The following is an 18,916-nucleotide window of genomic DNA, read 5'->3' as shown; positions in this document are numbered from 1 at the left end:
CCAGAGAAACGAGCCCTATAACTGCTTGCCCACAGCTGAGCTCTGGTAGACAGTAGATTCTGGAGGTGAAGGCAGGGACTTAGGAGAGTTTGGCCAACATCTTTGCCATGTGGCAGCATGCTAGGATCACCAGGAGCTGACTTTGGTAAGAAAGCATCTCTGATCATGCTTTGAATTGAACATTTCATGGCCTTGGAACTGTAAACTTTTACCCTAAATTAAATCCATCGGCAGCCCTGTGGCAAACTAAGACAGAAAGGATGAAGTAATATAATCTGGATTTGTAGGTAACACAATCCTTTATAAAGATAACTCTAAAGAATCCATAAAATAACTACCAGAGCTAATAAACAAATTCAGCAAAGTTTCAGGGAATAAGATCAGAAGCAAAAATCAGTTGTGTTTCTAAACGCTGCAGTGAACAATTAGAAAAGGAAATTAAGAAAACAATTCAATTTAGAATAGCAACTAAAAAATAAAATACCTAGGAATAAGTTTAATCAAGGAAATAAATTTAATCTGCAGGTGGGAGGAGCTGCGGGAACTCTCTGACCCCTGCACAAGCACAGACAAGTGAGGCAGACCAGCTCCCGAGCTTACACATACCAGGCCATAAAGCACCAAAGTCTACTTTCACGTGTTGGAGCAAGATGGCTGCCAACGTCTGCGAGGGTTCAGGCTTCCTGGGTTCCTCCCTTCCAGGGGCTTGCTTCTCTTTCCTCTGTGAGCTTACTTCCTGGGGCTCCAGCTTAAGACTTCAGCATCGAACTCTAAGATCAGAACTCCAACACCAAAAACCCTCAACTACATAACCATCCCAGGGTCCACAGGATGGAGGAATAGAGTATGGATTAGAGTGGACTTACTGATATTCTGCTATTGAACTATTGTCATTAGTAATGGAAGAAATTGTAGCGTTGATGTGGAGAAAGTGGCCATGGTAGCTGCTGAGGGTAGGGACAGGGAAGAAGAGATATGATGTGGGGGCATTTTCAAGACTTGGAATTGTCCTGGGTGGTACTGCAGGGACAAATGCTGGACATTGTATGTCCTGTCATGGCCCACTGGGTGGACTGGGGGAGAGTGTAAACTACAATGTAAACCATTATCCATGTGGTGCAGCAGTGCTCCAAAATGTATTCACCAAATGCAATGAATGTGCCACGATGATGAAAAGAGATTGTTGATGTGGGAGGAGTGGGGTGAGGGGGTGGGGGCCATATGGGGACCTCATATTTTTTAATGTAACATCAAAAAAATAAATAAAACAAAAAACAAAACAAAATAAAACCCTCCAACTCTGCCCTTTGCCATGTCTTTTACCTGCGAGGTCCCACCCACCAAGGGGTGGGGACTGAATGCCCTACTGGCACAAGAGGTTTACCTGATTACTTAATCAAGTAACCCTCTGAATCTAATATAATCTAATATGCTCTGAGGAAAAAATCAGTTTACAAACATAATCCAATATTTCTTTTTTGAATTCATCAATAATATCAAACTGCTACACTTCCCAATATTAGAACTCACTAAAAAGTTACAGTAATCAAACACAGTGGAATTGGCATAAAGATAGATATACAGACAAAGGAATAGAACTGAGAATCCAGAAATAAATTTATACATCAATAGCCAATTGATTTTCAACAAGGGGGCCCAAACCATTCAACGGGGAAAGATTAGTCTTTTCAACAAATGGTGCTGGGGCAATTGTGTTTCCACACGCAAAAGAATGAAGCTGGACCCCTCTCTCATATCATATTAAAAAAATCAACTCAGAAATGGCTCAAAGACCTAAACATGAGAGCTAAAATCATGAAACTCTTAGAAGATACCTTAGGGGTAAATCTTCATCACCTTTTGAATTTGGCCATGGATTCTTATATATGACACCAAAAACACAAGTAACAAAAGAAAAAATTGATAATTGTTATGCGGGGAGGAGTGGGATGAGGGGGATGGGGGGTATATGGGGACCTCATATTTTTTGAATGTAATGTTAAAAAAATAGAGACAAATAAATAAATATATAAACTTTTGCAAGAATCTGAAAAAAAAAGAATTCATCAAAATTCAAAACTTTTATGCATTAAAGGACAATATCAAGAAAGTGAAAATGCAACTTACAGAATGGGAGAAATATTGCCAATCATATACCTTGAGGGTTTAATATCCAGAATAAAGAACTCCTACACTTAAATAACCTAATTAAAAAATGGAAAAGGAAATTTTTCAAAGAAGATATACAAATTGCTGATAAATGCATGAAAAGAAGCTTAATACCTCTAGTCATTAGAGAGCTTCAAATCAAAACCTCACTGAGACATCATTTCACACCATTAGGATGGCTTTCATCAAAAAAATGGAAAATAAAACAAGGATTGATCAGTATGTGAAGAAACTGGGACCCTCTTGAATTGCTGGTAGAATGTAAAATGTAGTAGCCCTGTGGAAAAGAGTTTGGTGATGCCTCAAAGAGTTAAACATAGAACTACCATATGACCTGGCAATTCTACTCTTAGGTAGACTCCAGTAAGAACTGAAAATAGGGATTCAACAGTTACTTGTACAAAAATGTTCACACAGCATTATTCACAATAGACAAAAGATGGAAACAATCCAAGTGTACATAAACTGATAAAATCTGGCATATTCATACAGTGGCATATTATCTGGCCATTAAAAGGAATGAAGTTCTGATACATGCTTCATTATGGATGAACCTTGAGAATGATGTCCTAATTGAAAGAAGCCAGTTACCAAAGACTACATCCTATGTGATTCCATTTACAGGAAATGTCCAGAGTAGACAAACCCATAGAGAAAGATGAGCCATTGCTATGGGCTGAGAAAGGGGTTGGGGGGGTGGGAAGTAACTGCTAATAGCTACAGGATTTCTTTTTGGAGTGATGACAATGTTTAAAAATTAGATGGTTATGGTGGTTGCCTAATTATGGGAATACACTAAAAAGCATTGAATTACACATTTTAAATGAGTGAACTGTATGGTATGTGAGTTACATCTTGATAAAACTGTTAAAAAAGTAATGGACCTTAGGACACTGAAATCCCCCTTAAGGTAGACACTTACGTACATGAATGTTTACTACAATCTTGTTTGTGATAATTGTAAAATTAGGTGAACATCTTGCATGTCCATCAGTGGAGGAACAGTTTATTCATACAAGGGAATTTATGCTACCCTTAAACTACTGAGTGAAATCTCTATCTTCCCAGCTGGAGAGATGTCCCTGTTAGAGCAGGAAGTGAGAAAAGCAAGTGACAGTATACTGTGTCGCAAGCGATCCCGTTTGTAAAGATGAACACTCCTCTGGAGGTGAACACATGTATCTGTGTGCTCCCATGAGCACGGAAGGGTGCAAAAGATACCCTTGGGCCAGCACCCCTGAGGAACGCAGGAGGTGGGGATGCAGGAGCACGGGGAGGTCGTGACTTTTCTCTTTACTCATCTTCTGTTAGTGCCAATGGACATGTATTACTTTTATCAGGAACATTTTTATAAAGTAAAAAATAAGTATTAATGCAGTCTTCTGCTCCAGACTCCTGTATCCAACCAGACACATCACGGATGTTGATACAAACTTCTAAGACAGAACCAAGAGCTTAGCCTTGGGCCCGACCTTGTCCCCGTCCCCATCTGCCTTGTCTGAGCCAGAAACAAAGAGGTCCTGCACATACCTCCTTCTCACCCGGCTGTGCTGTGACCCTCTGTATCTAATCCATCCCCAAGCCCTGCCGATTTCATCTCCTAAATCACTCCGTTCCCTGATTAATGTCTCTACCACTGCCCCTCCCTGCCCCCTCTTCTCAGCCACTGACCCTACCGGGGACGGCCACATGCCCCCTGTCCCTCCACTCTGTTCCACAGAAACTGGACCATGGCAGCTCCCTGCCAAGTCTCCTGCTGCCAGCCCTCCTCACACGTCCCATCTGCTCAGGGGCATGGCCTCGCCCCAAGACCTCCCGCCTCATTCCACACCATTCCCTCCAGCCTTCTCCAGGTGCCGGGGCTTTCCTGCTCTTTCTTGTCAATGCCCCTTTATAGATTCTCTTCCCAATGAGATGCTCTCCCTGCCCCCACCCCTGGGCCCACTCAGCTCCCACCACCCACCAGCTCTCCACTCAAGTCTCTTGTCTTCAGGGAGCCTTCCTGGGCCTCTCAGGCCAGACCCCTGGTTCCTGGCACTAAAGCATTGGAACACTGCAGCTTCCTGTTTGCTTGTGTGCCTATCTGACTAATATTTTTCTATATAGACCGTAAACTCCAAGATACAGGGGCCACTTCTGATTTTGTTCTTTATTGTATCCAATGTCTGAACATAGCAAGTACTCAAAAATATCTGATGCATAAATGTGTAAATGAATATAAAATAAACAAGACAAGGAAATTTAAATTCCATTTCCAACAAGATGACTACCCACCTTGAACAATGCAAATGGAGTTTGCCTGAGTGACAGAATCCAGTTGGTCGAGCTTCACCGGGCCAGGCAGTTCAGAGAAGTGAGCCCCAGAAGCCACACACAAAAGGGGCTTTTGAAGCAAGAGGACAGTTCGTTCAACACAAACAATCCAACCTGCCAACAGAGACACTTCAGATTACTATAGCATTGAGGAAACAAGCGCCTGTTCCACCGGTAAAGCCCGTGTCCCGTGCCAGCGTCCTGTGTGTTGTAACTGGCAGGGGCTCGTGCGACGATCACTCCCTCCAGAGCCAGGCTGTGCCCACCCACATGCGCCCTGTGCAGGCAGTGAGTTCCAGAGCCCCGGAGGGCAAAGCTGAGAAAGCTCTCCAATACCAGAGGCAAGTCTAGAAAGGGTGAATTTTATGGGATGTTAATTCTCTCTCAATAAAATAGAATAAGATTAAAAATAAAATACATACAATACAATTCAATATAATACAGTGCAATTCAATTCAGACAGGATTTTGGTTTGATGCCTGGAAAAAACGCCTGCCTGACCCAAGCTTATACATTTGTAATTCCTTAGCTTTTGTTTGTCCTAAGAAGTGGCCTTTCAGGCCACACCTTGGGTGCTCTGTACCTGTGACGTGTGGCACCCAGCAGCTCTTGAGTGACTAACGGTGTCTTTCACAGAGGGCACCAGCACTGGGAAGGGCGGCTCGCTCTGTGGGACTCACTCCAGCCCCCAGCCAGAAGCTGTACCGTGGCCCTCTCCTCCCCAGCACGCCGTGTCATGGTCAATCACTCCTGTGGCTTCAGGAAGGCACCAATGACTCCAGGTCAGAAACAGGGCAGCTGGAGGCCACAAGGGTGATTCTGTGGGCACCGTACGGCTGCCTCTGGGCCCGGGACGCCTAGAAGAAGAAAGTGTACCCTGGTCTCGGAGAGCGTCCCTGAAGAAGATGCTGGGAGAGGAGGCTGTGGTGAGTGCTTCCAAGACATCTGGGCCCAGCCAGCACGAGGGCCTCACTTGCACTGGCACGGTTCTGGGGAGGCTGGAGCCACTCCCATCCTCCATTTGCAGGGTGAGGTCAGTCACTGTCAGCCAGATATCCCTTTGCTCCAGAGAAGGGAAACTTCTGAGCTATAATTTTAAGAAACAGTAAAGACTAGTAAATTAATAGCCGTCATTGTATCTACATTTTTTAAAAAAGCAATAAACTTTTATGATTAATACTGACAATTTTAGACATCATTTTAACAAGCACTTTAAAATATAAAATGGACTTAGCATGTCCTTGTCAGCAGCCCACACGACACAGCTATGCCACACTGGGTGCCATGAGCGCCCATCCTGTGTTCATCTGCGGAGTGGATTCCTTTCTTACAATACAGTCCCACTCTTCTTGCACAACTCTGTGTCTAGTGCACATATTACCTCTTTTTTTGAAGACCTTTGACCTACCCAGGAAGAATTAATTGCTTTTTTCCTCCAGATCCCATGTTTATATGCCTAAAATGTTAATTACCACACTCTTCTATAACTAGTGCACACCTATTCTCTCCTGCTAGGTGTGAGTTTCCTGAGGGTCAGGACTACATCTTACTTTGTATGGAGCATTATAGGTATCAAATATTTGTTGTATATGCAAAAGATTTTATTTTTCTTCTTTCCTTTTATTATAATTTCCTTCCTTTTTTCATTTTTTTTAATCAGCAAAAGTTTTAATGTCTCTTCAGGTTTATTACAATGGTATATGGGGGAGTGGGTGTGGCTCAAGGAGTTGAGCACCTGCCTCCCACATGGGAGGTCCCAGGTTTGGTTCCTGGTGCCTGCTAAAGAAGACAACCAATGAGAAGACAACTAGCAAAAACAATGAGCAAAAAACCCACAAAGGAGCAGATGTGGCTCAAGCAGTTGAGTACCTGCCTCCCACATGGGTGGTCCCGGGTTCTGTTCCCAGTGCTTCCTAAAGAAAAAACAGACAAAAAGCAAAAAAAATCCCAAGTAGATGAGCCAAAACAACAGGCAAACAGACCAGGGAGCCATCTCGCAGTGGGTGGGTGCGTGGGATATATATCTCGTCTCTTTGGCCAGGGCTTAGGATTTTGTAGATGATGTAAATGGGGCCAAGGATTTAGGTACTGGGAGGGGCTGAATTTGAGGTTTCCGCTGGTGTTGCTGGAGTGGGTGACGTGGTCAGGGAGGGGACTCCACATGGTTGGCCAGCTGGGCTGGGCAGAGAAAGTGACATGCCAGGTCAGGAGCTGTGGGTTTGTGGCTGAGAAGGCAGCTAATGGTTGGGAGGTTGACTATACACAGAAAGTGTGTGCAGTGAGTAAATACACTGAGGAAATGGAAGCCAGATTTCTCACTGTTGGAGAGGAGAATTATAAATTAGGAAATGGGAAACCTAGAGTAAATTCTATGGTAATAGTGTAGAATTGGAGGTACTGGTGTGAAATCATGACTGTAGATAGATAGCCTGCTAGAGAGATGGAAGTCATGGAAATGGACATAGATGATGCATGTGTGTGTGCATATATACAGAGACATGTTTGTAGGTCTGTCCACTGACAGGGCCCAAGAGCAATGGCGTGCTAGTGGTGATGAGCTCACCTAGAGCCCAGACCTTACCTCCTAAATACCATTCTCCACTAGAGTCACCCAGGGGTCCTTGGAGAGTTGTCTGTTTCCAGACCAGAGAAAGAAAGATGGGTCTGAAACATCTTATTGTGCCAGAAAGTAAGAAAATACTCAAAGAATGATCAAACTGCCCAAAGGACACAAGAGCCAGTCTGAATCTGGGGAAATTTGAGACACAAATAAACAATGAAAATTATAATTATAACCTATTTAATAAAAAGCAAAATCTATTAGCCAATACAGATATAAATAAATAAATGAATACATCAATAAATGGTAGGTAATAGAAAGCTTCTCTTTAAAGCAGATGTCAACTAATAAATGTAGAAGGAATGTTGGAACTAGAAAATTTCCATTTGGCCACCACCAGAGTAATAACTCATGCAAAATTCATAATGGATTCTAAAACAAGTGGATGAAAATTGATAAGAAATAGGATTTTGACATAGTTCAAGTATTTCCCCACAAAATATGTATTACATATTTATTAATAAGTACAAAATACTTACTACCCAGAAACCTGGATAAAATATCACAGTATTGGGACAAATTGATTGTGTACCTCCTGGTATGAAAAAAGTATTATTTATGTGGTATTCCTGTAAAAAATGCATAACCTGAATCTATTTATGAGATAATGTCAGAAAAACCTAAACTGACAGTCATTCCACAAAATTACTGGCCCTTATTATCAAAAAATGCCAACATCTTAAAAGATAAGCAAAGATGAAAAAATGTTCCAATTGAAGGAAATGAAACAGACATGACAACTAAATGCAAAGTATGACTCTGTAATGGACTGTGGAACTTTAAAGGATAATTTTGGGACAAGTGATAGAATCTAAATAGTCTGAGGAGCAGATGATAGAATATTGATGTTAATGCTAATTTCCTGATTTTAATAGTTTTACATGATTAGGTAGGAGAATGTCCTTATTTTTAGGAAATGTTGCACCATTGAAATAGTAACAGGTACTGGGACATTATATCTGCAACTTATTCTCAAAAGAATCTGAAGAAAATAATAAGCACGAATATGTACATATAGAGAAAAATAAGGCAAATGTGTTAATATGTTAACAATTGGGCATTTGAGTTGTTGGTACTATTTTTACAACATTCCTGAAAGTTAACATTTTTTTTTCAAAATAAAAAGTTTTAAAATGGTATTCTCTTTATCCCTAATTCAAATCTTAATATAGATAAATATTTGATATAAAATAGTTTCAACCACTATAATAAAAATCCTACTGTCATAAAGGGACATAATGGCATTCTATTGAGGTCCTACCTATAGGTTTTTGTTTTTTTTAAGATTTATATATCTCTCTCCATCCCCTTGTTGCTTGCACCTATTGTGTCTGTTCCTCGTCTTTGTTTCTTTAGGAGGCACCAGGAACTGAGCCCGGGACCTCTGATGTGAGAGGGAGGCATCTAATTGCAAGCCACCTCTGTTTCCTGCTTTCTTGTTTTGTTTTTCCTTGTCTTTTGTTGTATCAGTTCACTGTGCCTGCCTGTTGCAATAGATTGCCCTGCTGCTCATCCTCTTTAGGAGAGACCGGGAACCTCTGATCCCTGCTTTGTTGGATCTCTCATTATGTTTTTCTTCTCGTGTCTCCTGTTGCGTCATCTTCTTGTGTCAGCTTGCCGTATTTGTCTGTCATGCCAGCTTGCTGTCTTCTTTAGGAGGCACCAAGAACCGAAACACAGACCTCCCGTGTGGTAGGTGGGAGCCCAGCTGCTTGAGCCACATCCACTTCCCCCTATAGGCTTTTAGTTCTGGCACAGTGCACAGCTTCCCTTCCCTACCATAAAGGGAAAGTTCACGGTGGTACTTATACGGGTTTTCTCCACTCCAGCCCCATGATTTGTGAGTGGCTGACTAATGAGAGTGGCTGGAAGGACCTACAACCGCTGGGGAACTTGTGGCCCATGGGCAGCTGGAGGCCCAGGAGTAGGACATGGATGCCTCATTCCCAATGTCGCACTTCTGTGTTGGGCTGCATGGCTGCACCCAGTCATGTCAGTCATGCCTAGGACTGTCCTGGGTTTTCTTTTCTTTAATCACATAGAGGTTTGATCCAGGTCTTGCTCCTTTAACGAGCACAGTTTAAAATACCGGTGGATATCTCAAGATGGGCGAAGATGTCTGCAGGGTTATGAGGTTGGGAGTTCATTCGACATTCTTCAAAGATTTTGGATGCTTTCTGTAAATAGCCTGGATTTTGTCTATTGTCTATCTTTCAATATATTGATATACTAAAAGACTCTAATTTCCTTTAACTGTCAAAGAATCACTACCACTGGAGTTATGAAAAAAGTAATGATAAAATCTTCTGTAAAAAGATTAATTAATTAATGATTAAACCAATTAATCAGTAGCAGAACTAACAATCTGGTTGCTAAAATATTACAAATAGATCTTTTCTACAGAAATATGTTCAATGGATTTTTTTATGCTGCAAACACTTTAATGATATTGTTGAGCATACACTTTGGAAATTTTTAACTTCAAATCACAAGTTAAATAAATGTTTATAATATACAAAGAAAATACAACCAAAAGTAAAACTTGCTTTAAAGTGTCTCTTGCACTTCCAACTAATTTCTTACAAAGGTGCAAAAGCAATTCAAGGAGGAAGACCAGCCTTTTCAACAAATAGTGCTCAAGCAATTGGATCTCCATTGGCCATAAAAGTGAACCTCAACCTAAATCTCACACCTTTTACAAAAAAACAAAAAACAACAAAACTCAAAATGTATCATGGACTTAAATGCAAATTACAAAACTATAAACCCTCTAGAAAAGAACATAAGAGGTAAATTTGGGGGAAACAGATATGGCTCAACCAATTGGGCTCCTGTTTACCATATAGGAGGTCCAGGGTTTGATGCCCAGGGCCTCCTGGTAAAGGCAAGCTGGCCCACACTGTGAGCTGGCCCACGCGAAGTGCTGGCCCCCATGGGAATCCTGCCCCATGCAGGAGTGCTGGCCAGTGCTGAGAGCTGGTGCAGCAAGAGACACAGAGGAGGGAAAAATAAGAAGACGTAGCAGAACAGGGAGTTGAGGTGGCGCAAAAGAGGAATTGCCTCTCTCCCACTCCAGAAGGTCCCAGGATCGGTTCCCAGAGCTGCCTAATGAGAATACAGGCAGACACAGAAGAACACACAGCAAATGGTCACGGAGAGCAGACAATGGGGGGAATGGGTGTGTGTGTGGGGAAGTAAATAAAATAAATCTTAAAAAAAAAAAAAAGATAATTTTGGGACCTAGGGAAGGCAAGGAGACTTGACTTGTCTCAGAACTGACAACAAAGGCAAAATTCATAAGAGGAAAAATCGATAAATTAGACCTCATCAAAAGTACAAACTTTTGCTCTAGAAAAGACCCTGTTAAAAGGATGAAAAGACAAATGACAGATCTTGAGAAAATATTTGCAAATTATATATTGGACAAAGGATTAGTATCTAGAATATAGATAAAGAACTTTTCAATCTTAACAATAAACAATCCAACTAGAAAACGGGCAGAAGACATAAGCAGACATTTCATTGAAGAGTACATATAGAGGGAAGCGGATGTGGCTCAACTGAAAGAGCATCTGTCTACCATATGGAAGGTCCAGGGTTCAACCCCCAGGGCCTCCTGACCCGTGTGGTAAGCTGGCCCACGCGCAGTGCTGCCATGTGCAAGAAGTGCTGTGCCACTCAGGGCACCCCCCGTGTAGGAGTGCACCAGACGCAAGGAGTGCACCCCGCAAGGAGAGCCGCCACATGTGAAAAAAGCACAGTCTGCCCAGGAGTGGCACCACACACATGGAGAGCTGACGCAGCAAGATGATACAATAAAAAAGAGACACAGTTTCCCATTGTCACTGGATAATGCAAGCAGATGCAGAAGAACACAAAGCGAATGGACACGGAGAGCAGACAATGGGGGGAAGGGTAAATAAATAAATAAAATAAATCTTAAAAAAAAAAAGTATATATAGATGGCAAATAAACACAGGAAGACATCCAAATCATTAGCCATTAGAGGAATGCAAATTAAAAAAATAATGAGCACATGAAAAGATGCTCAATATGTTAGCCATTAGGGAAATGCAGATCAAAACCACAAAGAGATACAACCTCACACCCGCTAGAATGGCTACTATTAAAAAACAAAACAAAATAAAAAATGGTAAGTAATAAGTGCTGACAAGGATGCAGAGAAATGGGGACCTTAACATACTGTTGGTTAGAATGTAAAATGGTACAGCTGCCATGGAAAACAGTTTGGCATTCCTCAAAAAGTTAAACATAGAACCTATCAATCCCTCTTCTAGGTATATACCCAAAAGCATTGAAAGCAGGGACTGAGACTACTCTTTGTACACCAATGTTCACAGCAGCATTATTTACAATAGCCAAAAGGTGGAAGCAACCCAAAATTCTCTCAATGGAAGAATGGATAAACAAAATGTGGTATATACATAACAATGACAGGTTCCTCAGCCTTAAAAAGGTATGAAGTTCTAATACATGCTACTAATGCATAAACCTTGAAGAATCATGTTGAGAGAAGTTAGATACTGCATGATTCCATTTATAGGAAATAATCAGAATATGCAAGTTTGTAGACTTAGAAAGTAGAGTACAGGTTACCAGGGTTGTGGTGGGAGAAGAAGAGGGAGTTAATGCCTAAAGGGTATGGGGTTTCTATTTGGGATGATAGGAGACACAACACCAAAGGCAGCACAGCACTGTGAATGGGATTAATTTCTGAATTTTAAACTTGGGAGTGGTTGAGGTGGGGAAGTTTGTGTTGTATATATGTTTCTACAATTAAAAAAAAAGACAGATTGAAAATGCAAAAAAAACTAAAGTCAGGAAGCAGACCTGGCCCAGTGGATAGGGAGTCTGTCTACCACATGGGAGGTCCGCGGTTCAAACCCCGGGCCTCCTTGACCCGTGTGGAGCTGGCCCATGTGCAGTGCTGATGCGCACAAGGAGTGCCCTGCCATGCAGGCCCAAAGGACATTATTGGGACATATGAAAAAACTGGAGTATAGACTGTAAACTTTATATCAACGTTAAAGTTCCTGAGCTTGATAACTGTACTTTAAGGTGGTTACTTAAGTGAATATCTTTGTTCTTAGGAAATGTACATGCAAGCACAGTGTTTCAAGAAGCAAGATATATACAACTACTCTCATATGTTTAAAAAATAAATTTAAAAAAAGATGGATAGAATGATATGGCAAATGTGGGTAAACGTTGAAAGGTGTTGATTTTGGGTGTCTGGGGGTGGTATGCTGGAGTTCTTAGTATGGGGTTTGTATTATTTTTGCAACTGTCCTGTAAATTTGAAACTATTTCTAAATTAAAAAAAGAAAACAAAACCCTGATAAGTAATCATGACACACCTACCAGAATGGCTAACATGAAAACAAGTGACAATAAAAATGGTGGTGAGGATGTGGAGAAACTGGATCACTCACACATTGCTGATGGGAATATAAAATGGTACAGGCACTCTGGAAAACAGTTTGGCAGTTTCTTTCAAAATTAAAAATGACCATAGAGGGAGTAGATGTGGCTCAAGCAGTTGAGCTCCCACCACCCACATGGGAGATCCTGGGTTCAGCTCCCAGTGTCTCCTGAAAAAGACAAATAGGAACAACAAGCAAAACAAATGAAGAAAGCCAACTCAGGGGAGCCAATGTGGCTCAGTGGTTGAGTGCTGGCTTCCCACATACGAGGTCCTAGGTGCAGTTCCCTGTGCCTCGAAAAAAGAGAAAGACTATAGAATCTTATTCAGCAACAAAAAGGAATGAACTATTGACACATGCAACATCTCCGAAGAACTATGTTAATTGACACAAGCTAATCACCAAGGATATATATTGCATGATTCCACTTACATAACAATTGTAAAGTAACGTTATAAAGATGGAGAAGAGGTAAGTGGTTACCAGGGATGGGGCTGGGGTAGGGGCTAGTTAGGGCTGTAAAGGCGTGGCATGAGGGAGCCTTACGGACTGTGTGCAGATGCCGCTGTGCCTCTCCCTGCTCGTGGCTCCCTACAGCCTGCAGCCCTGGTCAGCACTGGAAGGGCACTGGGAATCTTTGCAGAGCATGTGCCAGGAAACTATGGCCTATGGGCCAAGTTCAGCTACTGCCTATTCATATGTAGCTTGCAAAGCTAAGAATCTTTTCTCCATTTATTTAAGGATTTTTTTTTTTTACACTTTTAAATAGGTGAAAAAATTCACAAGAAGAATATTTTGTTACACACAAAAATGATATGGAATTCAAATTTCAGGGTGCATAAATACAGCTTTTGGAACGCAGCCCCCCTTATTTGATTACCAACAACAACGAAGCTGCGTTTGCAGTAGAGCAGCAGAGGTGAGTAGCTGCAGCACATCCTGCCCAGCCCACGAAGCCTGAGGTGTCTCCTCTCTGGCCCTTTGCAGAAGCACCCTGCCCACCCTGTCCATCCGGAGGACAAGCTGATATGACACGTGTGCGATCACCTGTGTTCAGCGATGCTCGTATATATGGTACTCATCAATAGCTTGATTAGAAATTAAGAAGCATGTTCCTTTAGTCATTCTATAGGTGTCCCACTGCCTATAGATGGTCAGAGAAATGCAAAGAAATGTCTCAAAATATACACCAGAAAATAACTCTGGATAACTTAAGCAGAAAAGAAAAAGGCTCTGAAACTAGGTAGCTAAATTGTGTTCATATAACAAAGTATGCACACTTAGAGATTCCTATTGATGTGTAGGAGTGAAATGATATGAGATCTGGGATTTGTTTTAAGTTTCTTCAGCAACAAAAAGAAGGGCAGGGGAAGGTGGTGGTGGTGATGTAAAATGGTGATAACAGGCAGTCCCGTGTGCCTTGCCCTTTGTGTCCCTGTGATGGGCCAGGGGTACGAGGCTGGCCTAGTTCTGGCCACTGGCCCAGGCTGCAGTTTCCTGCCTCCCCCTAAGTCCCTGCACTGGGCACCCTTTAAAGAGCTGGCAAAAGGGACACGTCATCTGTCCCACTGCCCTTCCCTTAGGCCCTCGATGTGATGCCCATGTCAAGGGACAAGCACCTGTCCCACCAGCCCTCAGTGCAGTGCCCATGTGGGGAGCTGAGTCTTTGCTGCACGGCCACAGATACTGCCCAGCACTTAACTCATTAGTACAAGAGATTAGAAGATAAATGGGTTTAAAAACAGGGTGCGCCACCTCTTTCAGATGACTGAGATTTCCATGGTCCTCCTTGATCAGTCAGATTGTGCAGAGCGCAGGTCATGTGTTCAGCTTACCAAGAGCCTCTTTGGGCCAGTCTACTCCTAGCTGATCTTCTGAGTGGCAGGGAAGCAAACATAAGCCCACCAAGGCTGCCACCCCCCGGGCCAGGTAAGGTGCTCACTGGGGTTTCCTTTCACAGGTCAGGCTCTCAGAGCTCAGAGGTGCTTGCCCCACCTTGAGAGTCCTACTTCTACCCCACAAATGAGATTTCAGCTCCTCTTTCCTCTCTCTGACCTGACCATATGTGAGAGAAGGACGAACTTCACTGGACCAAGAATCCTTTGGAGTAAGAGCAGGTTGGCACAGTGGTTGGCAGGACCCCCAGATCCACAGAGGGGTGGATTCATTACTGATTTAGCGATAAGCATGGTGAAAGGGGTTTCAAAAAGCTCCTTTATGTTGGTACTCCATTAATTTCTTTTTTTTTTTAAAGATTTTATTTATTTATTTCTCTCCCTTCCCCCTTACTCCCCCCTCCATTGTTTCTTCTCTGTGTCTATTTGCTGTGTGTTCTTCTTTGTCTGCTTCCGTTGTCAGCGGCACGGGAATCTGTGTCTCTTTTTGTTGCGTCACCTTGTGTCAGCTCTCCGTGTGTGCGGTGCCATTCCTGGGCAGGCTGCACTTTCTTTTGTGCTGGGCGCCTCTCCTTATGGGGTGCACTCCTTGCACATGGGGCTCCCCTACGCGGGGGACACCCCTGCGTGGCAGGGCACTCTTTGTGCGCATCAGCACTGCATATGGGCCAAATGCACACGGGTCAAGGAGGCCCGGGGTTCAAACCGCGGACCTCCCATGTGGTAGACGGATGCCCTAACCACTGGGCCAAGTCCGCTGCCTCCATTAATTTCTAAAAGAGATGACCCTTTAATAAAATTTTAACACCTTATACATTTAACCCTTTATGAGAGGAAAAAAAGAGCGAGGAAGAGATTACCTGTGGTCGGTGATGTATCACTTGGGCATGGAAACTGCAGCGGGTGCCGACGTCATTGGCCTGGAAAGGGGTGGACAAGGCCGGTGACGCTCGGGAAGCACACGCACACAGTGCCGGCTCTGGAGGAGCTGGACTAAGGACGAGGCGTTACCTGGAGGATTTCCCTCAGGCAGCGGGGGACTGCAGGCTGGTAAAGCTCAGAAATGGGGTCTTCTTCCATGGTATCAATTCGCCCCAGATGGGGATGAGCCGTAAGGATGTAACAGAAGCTAGGAGGAGGCAATTCAGTTTTCACCTGTTTAAAATGAAAGCACAGTTAGACATGAATACATAGATTTAAAGACATCTATACTATTAGAATCTATTCTTTAATGTATACATATTTGTTTACAGATGCCTAATATTTGTGGAAGACTATACAAGAAATGGATTCCATTGTTACTCCTGGGAGAGGAACCTGGTGGCTGGGACAAAACATAAGAACTTTTGTACTTTAAATTTATCACCAATTCAAAATCGTAAGTTAGAAATCCATTCTTCAGAACCTATTGAAAAAAAATTTAGAAACCACTTCCTCTTAAATAATCTAGAGATGATCATTTTGCCCACGAATATGCTGGTCTGTTACAGTACAGACACACAAATTTAGAATTCTACTCTAAAGTCAGTTGCTTCATAAACAAGACAGCACCAGTTTTTAGCTCTGGGAGAGGAGAAGACAATTTTGCTACATCAGATTGATAACTACCATAATCAGTCTGATGAGGCAGGACAACCCGCGGTTGTCTGAATACCTACTGATTTTATTTTGTTAGCTTATGTGAATTTCTATTGTAATTGGTAACTGAGTATTGGTTCTTTTTTTTTTTTAAAAAAGATTTATTTATTTCTCTCCCCTTCTCCCTCTCCCCCCTCCCCTGTTGTCTGTTCTCTGTGTCTATTTGCTGCACCTTCTTTGTCCACTTCTGTTGTTGTCAGCGCCACAGGAATCTGTGTTTCTTTTTGTTGTGTCATCTTGTGTGTCAGCTCTCTGTGTGTGCGGCACCATTCCTGGGCAGGCTGCACTTTCTGTTGCGCTCAGCGGCTCTCCTTACGGGGTGCACTCCTTGCGTGTGGGGCTCCCCTACGCAGGGACACCTCTGCGTGGCACTCCTTGCGCACATCAGCACTGCGCATGGGCCAGCTCCACACGGGTCAAGGAGGCCCGGGGTTTGAACCGCAGACCTCCCATGTGGTAGGCGGACGCCCTAACCACTGGGCCAAGTCCGCTTCCAGAGTATTAATTCTACGAGTAACTGAAGGTAGCTGGGAAAAACAGGTTGTGTCTGGTTTTACTACGATGCTGAGACCCTAACTGTTGCATTGGCATGTGATGACAGTGGGTTTAAAAATATCATCACAAATTAACCTCGAGAAAAACCAAGTGCAGCATAACAGGTAAAGCAAAAGGGCTTTGGCTCCAGACCCCGCTCTGGCCCATATCCTTGTGTCACCACAGATGCAGGAGCTCACTGGGCCCCAGGCTCCTTGTGCCCTGAAGGGACACCCCACAGCAGGGCAGGGTGACCGTGAGGAGCCCATGGACACCAGTCCGTGGCAGATGGGGCGTGCAGATGTGTGCTTACCTCTTCCCGGGGCTGGCTGTCACCTGGCGCTTTCAGAGGCATCACTGGAGGCCACATGGTGTCGATCAAACTGAACAGTCCCACTGTCCTGGAAGAGGAAAGATGCCAGCAGAGGGGCTCGTCATCAAGCCCCACTTATGAAGTTCCTGGTCACAAGCCTCACCGACATGCAAGCTAGCCAAGGAGCTGACATGGTGAGCAGCAGCAAGACCACAGGGAAACCAGAAAGCACGGGGACAAGGCTGTGCTGGAAACTGGGATGCAGTCACACGGGAATACTGTCAGCCCTTGACATGCCCATACAGACAACAGTGAAGGCCACAGAGAGATGCCTATGACACCTCGCTAAGTTGGAAACAAGGCAACAAAATACCATGTCTTTACATGTACATCTATATGTACACATATACTAATATACAATAAGCTAATGGAAAAGAACACTGAAAGTAAAAATATCTTTTTGTTGTTAGTGATTATCTCAGTAGGGATTAGAGGTGATATTTACTCTTTTCTTTTGGTTTCTCATATTTTTCCAAAGCAGATAAATAATACATAACTTATACGATAACAAAAATTATCTAAAATAATGAATATATATAATAAAGGTGTCTTATTTTGCTTCATGTTTTAATAATGTTAATATCTGTCACTTTTGAAAAAGGTGTGTAGCCTCAAAGAATATGATTTCTTTCAATATTTACATAAAAGGCACTGTATTGGGCACTTAGGATATAACAATTAATAAAAAAAACCCTCATAACCCTCAAATTAGGGCCTTAGCATCATACGAAAACAAGACACAAAGCATTTTCCCCACCACCTTACAGCTACTCATACCAATCACGATGGAAACCCTTCGTGCAGGGAGTGGCCCATTCCAACATCCACTGAGGGGTAACGTCATTCCTGTGAACTTTTGGGTTCTGGGTCAAAATTAGCACTAAAGGGGAAAATCTGGATGTTAAAATAAACTCTGCCCCCTGGCATCTCACGCCTGCTCTGCCTCTGAGCTGGGCATGCTTGCCCCTGGGTAGCTGTGCGCTTGCTTCCTGGCTCCACACCTCTCCTGAACGCCCTGGTGACAAGGCCCGCACCACGTCCAGCCCGGGGAGATCTGCTTGCACACTCAGCGCCCACTGTCCTCCCGGGCCCAGGCCTCGCCTGTCTCCCCACCTGTGTGTGAGCCCCATGAAGGCAGCACTGGCACCAGACCGGTCCTAGCTGCATCTCCTCTGCCACAGGGAAGTGCCCATAGTAGGTGGCCAGGAGATGTGGAGAACGAATGGCTGACACACACTAACTCAGAAGTGCTGACATTACAGAAATCAGAACTAGTGTCTTTGATATGGTCATTTCCTACGTGTTGCCCCAAGAAATGCGATGTTGGAAAGCAAGTGATGATTTTTTACAAACCAATACATTTGCCCCTGGTTCTCTCCTTAGATCTGACTGCATTTCCAAGAAAAGGCTATGACCTTTATGCAAGTGCCTTATTTAACAAAGAGGTGGTAAAGAGTCAGACTTTACTGTGTCTCGGCTTTAGCTCACCTTTTATGAACAGTGAAACCTTAAGAAAGCTGCTTAAACCCTTGACGTTAACTCTCCCCTTCTGTAGAATAGGGAAAGATTAGTGCCAACTTGTTGGGGTGGTTGCAAAGAGTTAAAAAGAAATGGTGCACATATAACACCCAGTAGAATTTCTACTTGGCTCAGACTAAGTACTCAACTCATGCTAGCCATCTAATATTACCATCATTAATGTGGTTAGTGTAAGGCTATTAACCCCTTTGCCTTTTTTTTCTTTTTGCTCAGAAATTGCCAGTATGAGGCATGATTTTAATTGGATTACTTTGTGAAAGAATAAAATGAAGAGTATGATAATAGTAAAAAATTCTCTTCTTTGTATAGAATAGAAAGATATTTTTTTTGACATAATGATAAAGTACCTATCAATTTTCCTAAAATTTTGGAGTTTCCCCGCCAAACGTCT

At 43.0% G+C, this 18,916-nt stretch overlaps 1 protein-coding gene across 7 annotated transcripts in view; it reads right to left on the bottom strand.

The window, feature by feature from the left end:
- The window catches only part of SPIDR (scaffold protein involved in DNA repair), a 579,802-nt gene that overhangs the window by 19,103 nt on the left and 541,783 nt on the right, over positions 1-18,916 (bottom strand). For all 7 annotated transcript variants that reach the window (XR_011645614.1, XR_009180381.2, XM_058275512.2 and 4 more), the window contains 5 exons: positions 16,927-17,014; positions 15,453-15,596; positions 15,302-15,361; positions 5,359-5,569; positions 4,444-4,596 (listed from right to left, as the gene is read on the bottom strand). Coding sequence is in view for 5 of the 7 variants with exons in the window: in XM_058275512.2 (XP_058131495.1) it covers positions 4,444-4,596; positions 5,359-5,569; positions 15,302-15,361; positions 15,453-15,596; positions 16,927-17,014 (656 nt within the window). In the remaining 2 variants the exon portion in view is untranslated. The remainder of the gene's footprint in view (positions 1-4,443; positions 4,597-5,358; positions 5,570-15,301; positions 15,362-15,452; positions 15,597-16,926; positions 17,015-18,916) is intronic.

The sequence above is a fragment of the Dasypus novemcinctus genome, chromosome 14 (genome assembly GCF_030445035.2).
Source record: "Dasypus novemcinctus isolate mDasNov1 chromosome 14, mDasNov1.1.hap2, whole genome shotgun sequence".
In the NCBI taxonomy this organism is placed as follows: domain Eukaryota; kingdom Metazoa; phylum Chordata; class Mammalia; order Cingulata; family Dasypodidae; genus Dasypus; species Dasypus novemcinctus.
The sequence above is the reverse complement of the archived record's forward strand: the minus strand, read 5'-3'. Positions and strand labels throughout refer to the sequence as shown.